The sequence below is a fragment of the Buceros rhinoceros genome, unplaced genomic scaffold (genome assembly GCF_000710305.1).
Source record: "Buceros rhinoceros silvestris isolate BGI_N320 unplaced genomic scaffold, ASM71030v1 scaffold21841, whole genome shotgun sequence".
NCBI classification, from domain to species: domain Eukaryota; kingdom Metazoa; phylum Chordata; class Aves; order Bucerotiformes; family Bucerotidae; genus Buceros; species Buceros rhinoceros.
In genome coordinates, this window is record NW_010392794.1 from 6868 (window position 1) to 11543 (window position 4676).

Below are 4676 nucleotides of genomic sequence, written 5' to 3' on the forward strand. Positions count from 1 at the left end.
TGGCTGCGGGCAGCAGAGGACCTTGCCCACCCTCTGCAGCGTAGTTGGGGTGTACCCAACACCTTCTTGCGATGTTTCGGTGTCTGCTCCGTTCAGGACCTGTGAGCTCTGTCGGGGCAAAAGGATGGGTATGGATTTGGGGACCGCTCTGCTGTGACAGGAGGACCCGGCGACCACCTCTGCGGCCCTGTGTTGGTGTCTTTGTCCTGCTGCACTCGGGGCGTGTGGTGGCTTGACCTTTGCCACCTTCAGGTCCAACAGCCCCGAAGTGTGACACAACAGGAGTCCCGCACCTTGGGTTTCAGGGGGATGTGAAGTTCTGCTCTGTTGGCAAATATCCTGTTGCATCAGCTTTGAGGCTGGGTCTGCCTGGATCCTGGGGAAGGTCCCTGGGTGGCTTGTGGGTGCTGGGGTAGAGAGACCCCTCTTCTGCAGTGAACAGAAGGGCTGATCATCCCCCCAGCAGGGCGCTGAGCTCCTCCAAAGCTGCTCTGCGCTTAGTAGGACCTGAACCACCCTTGTCCTGAAAGCTGGACGTGTCCTTCTGGACCAGCTCTGGGGACAGCTGGTTTCTTGGAGGTGATGTGCTTCTGCCCTGGCAGGGTGGTGGCTCCACTCTCTCCCCTGGGTGTGGTGCTCTCACCTGCTCCAGACACCCTAAAGTGTTGTAGGATGGGGTGCATGACCCGCTTTGGGGTGCAGAATCTGACTCCAGTGCAGTCCCACGCAGAGCTGAGCAGACTCTGGTCCCTGCAGCAGATTTTTTCCCTTGTAAGAAGGTGTTTGACCCTTGAGATGTCAAAACTGACCCCGAAGGAAGCTGAGGTAACGTGGCCAGCGGTGGTGAAGCAAACTTGTGGCAGTCTTGTGTTAACCCGGGGACTTGCTTCAGCGCTGCTGGTTTGGGGAAGCTTGCGGCAGGTTCCTTTGCGGAGTGGGGTGATTTCAGAGCTTTGAATCACCCTTAGGAAATCCTTCCCCCCTCCTCAAAGACTTTTGCGAATCAGTTGCTGGGCTCTGCGCATGCACAGCGGAAGGATGCTCAGCAGCATCGTGGGTCACCCGCTCTGGAGAGCAGCTATTCACAACCAGCACCTCCTCTGTGTGAGCTCAGGATGCTCTGAGTGAGGAGTTGGGCTTGTTCTCAGTCCTTGTCCACACGAGATCCAGCGACTGGACCTCACTGCTGGTTATAGCACTAAAATTAAACACACTCACTCGCCAGCTCCCTCCCAGCCCCATGCCAAGGCCCTGCAAGAGCAAAAGTGCCCTCAAAAAGGGTGTTCCTCCAGTGCTCATCAATCCCCATCCTTCCTTCCAGCTCCTGCCCACAGCTCCATCCTGGGAGACCTGCAGAGTGTTTTCAGGCCAAAATAGGCTCTTTTTTCTAGCTGGAAATGCAAATTATGTTGCTTTCCCCAACCTATGAGATGCCCCAGGCAACCACCTCACCCCCAGAACCTGCAGCCTGTCTCCAAGGAGGATTTGCCCAGTTTAAACCACGCTGGGTGTCAGTGCAAGGTGCAGGGTTGGCCTCGAGGAAAAGCCACGCAGACACAGAAGAGATTTGACAGCCTCAGGGCAAATCTTTATTCAGCAGCAAAACCATCAGGCTTGAAGGGAGGGAAGGAGGGAGTTAGGCAAAGAGGGACGGAGGGGAGAAGACCAGGTGCTGCGTGGGTGCCTTTGGCTGGGGACCATGGCCCACCTCAGTGGTGGTGCTGGTGTTGGTGCTGCTGATGTTGGTGCTGGTGTGGATGCTGGTGTTGATGCTGGTGGTCCTCAACTTCATGGAGGTGGTCGTGAGTGGCAACGGTCACACGGATGATCAACAGCATGGTCTCGTTGAAGCTGAGCTGCTGGTCCTTGTTCAAATCAAGGTCCTTCATGATTTCATCAATGGTGGCCTGGTTTTTCACATGCTGCAAAGGAAGGGATGTGGTGAGGGCAAAGTCCCGTCATCCAGAGCTCAGGCCTCTTCCAGGGACCCTCAGACATGACAGTTCCTTAACAGCCCAGTGCTGTGAGTGGTTCCATCATCCCCCACTGCTTTGGGTACAGCAACGTGGTGATAAAGCAATTGGAGAGCCACAGGACACGGCGCAATGTGGAGCCCGAGGGAGGCAGCAGGGTTGTGTCACCACAAACCCCTCGTTGTTGGGTTAAAACAGCTTTTCCTTCTGCTTTAGCCAAGTGAGTTACAAAAAATGTTTCCTAGGTTGGTCTTTACAGAGCTCGTTCAGGGAGGGTCCAGGCAGAAGGTGTTGGTGCAGCAGAGCAGGGTGGGAAGGGGGTGAGTCCAGACCCTGGAGATACTCAGGCCATGGGGACCAGCTCAGCTCCCTCTCCACAAAAGCCCCGAGAAACCCTGCTCTGCACTCACTCACCTTCAGGTAGTTCGCAAGCTGCTTCTCAATCAGGAGCTTCAGCTCGCTCTTGGTCAGGGTGTCTCTGTCCCCCTCCCGCCTCGAGTACTGGTGGAAGACGTCAATGATGACATCTATGGCTTTCTCCAGCTCTGAGAGATGTTCCTGGGTCTGAGGGGTCTGGAAGAGAAACGATGACACCGAATGATGACAGGAGCCACAACAGATGGGGATGTAAACCAGCAGGCTCCAGTACAGCCACCTGCCTCACACCAGGTGAGGACGCAGCCTGGGTTTGTCCACTCATTCTTTGTGAGGGGATAAATTTGAGCTGTTTGGTCTATCTACAAGCCAAAGGAGACTGAAGGGGGTCACAGCCTTTGCCAGCTTCTACGCTGGGATGTGCAACCACAGATAATGGCCGAGAGCTGATTTTCAACCCCCTAAATGTGCCTTCTGGAAACCAGGCGCTGGTGGAGCAAAGCTCCCAGAAAGGCTGGTGGAAAAGCCTGGAAAAACCTCGATAGAGATACAGAGGATGAGATCTGAAGTCCAGGAGCCTCTTCAGAGGTCAGACTGTCCCATGGGGGACCTCTTCCAGGAGGAGACATGTGTTCCTTGTGCTTGCACCAGCTGGTTGTTCTCTGCCAGCAACCGCTGTCAGCTCACATGGCAAGAAGAGGCTCCCCGAGGGTCCTCGCGCCTCTGATGGCCCAGCCGGCACCTGGAAAAGAGCGTGGAGACCTTAAATGCCCATTGGACTTGCCTTGCTCATCTTGACGACGCAGCGAGATCCGCTCAGGCTGGAGTGGGGCTGGTCCCAAACGCGGTGTCTCTTATAGCCTGGCCACCCGCCTGCACCTCTCCACCAGTTGTGAAATGTCTCCGTTTCACCCAGTTCCAGTCCATCCTCACGACACACTCGTGCATTGCTTAAGGCTCTGAGGCAGTTCCTTAAAAGGGGTCTCTGTGGCTTTTCCCGCACAGTCGGTGTGTCACGTACTCTGGCTGGGTGGCAGGGAGGTGGCCAGGCCATGGGTCCCCTCCACCTCCTCCATCTGGCTTTGGGGCTGCAGTTCTCCATCAGCTCTCAGCAGCAGCCCGTTCCTCTTGGCTTCTTCCATCTCACCTCGTTTACTCTCCTCTGTTGGGGTATCTCCTCATGCCACGAGGCAAAGGCGACCCACAGCATCATGATGGCACCTCGTGGCCCCATAACACCCCCATCCTTGCAGACCTGGTACGCACAAGAACCTTATGGTCCCGTGCACCCAAAAGCATCTCGCTGTCCCACCGACAGCACGGCCGGGGTTGCCTGTGTGACCCAGGGACAGATCTGGTGGTGAGGGCAGGGCCCCAGTGCTGGGGGACCGTCAAGCTGCATCAAGCAGCTCTTCATGGCAGACAAATAACGCAGGGCAGTGCTCCAGGAACTTCATGTCATCTCCTCAGGTTACCGACAGCCTGTGCCAGGGGTGGTTTCTCCCCACCCAAGGTATGCTCTGAGCTGTGGAGATGAGGTGTGGCTGAAAGGTGCATTTCTTCTTTTTAGGACTGTGTCCTCACTTTGTGGCTTTGTTTTTGCTGTTGTTTCTCGGCGCTGGAGAGTCCCAGCGCCGGCGCTTTGCCTCAGAACCGCTAAGATCAGGAGCAAAATGAGATTTTCCAGTGCTGCTTCATTCAAATGCTCTGCCTGCTGCTCCAGCTGACTCGTTCCAGGGTTGGTTTGACCTGCCAGATGATGCTCATCTCACACACCAAGGGGAGGCCAAAACAGGGCTATGAGCAGGCCTGGGGCAAGCTCCGGGAGCTCCAGATGAGCTGAAGTGGGGCAGCACCTCCTCGGGGCTGCAGTCCCAATCCCCACACAGCAGCTACCTGGGCTCCAGCCCTCGCTCTGTTTCACAACAGGAGTCTTTGATGCACTAAACATCTGGAGAAGGGCCAGGGCGTTTCACAACAGGGTGTCGGGGACCATCCGCTAAGTTGCAGAATTCTGCAGCAATTTCAGGAAACTCGACTTCTGGTCGTTTTATTATGCTGGAGTTGGGGGGAGAGCAAGGATGGGTTACAGGGTGTGGGACTGGCCGGGGATTTCCGATGAAGAAGGGCAGCTGGACCCTCAGATGTGCCCACCAGGCAGCAGGGAGGAGACCGCAGGTATTTGGTTTATAAGTCCCAGTGCAGTGATCAGGGAGCCTGGGTATTGTTCTGGGTCCCAGGAACACCAGTTTGGTTGGAAAAGATCTTTCAGTCCATCGAGTCCCAGCACAGCCAGGTCCCCACTGACCCCTGTCCCTCAGCAGCACC

General features: G+C 56.1%; 1 protein-coding gene across 1 annotated transcript in view; it reads right to left on the reverse strand.

Moving 5' to 3' along the window:
* Positions 1-1709: 1709 nt before the first annotated feature.
* Positions 1710-4676, reverse strand: part of LOC104500910 (putative cyclin-dependent serine/threonine-protein kinase DDB_G0272797/DDB_G0274007) — a 6536-nt gene continuing 3569 nt past the window's right edge. Inside the window, exons 3-5 of the mRNA XM_010144641.1 lie at positions 3036-3090; positions 2388-2546; positions 1710-1922 (exon numbers count right to left, since the gene is read on the reverse strand). Of these exons, the coding sequence (XP_010142943.1) occupies positions 1710-1922; positions 2388-2546; positions 3036-3090 (427 nt within the window). The remainder of the gene's footprint in view (positions 1923-2387; positions 2547-3035; positions 3091-4676) is intronic.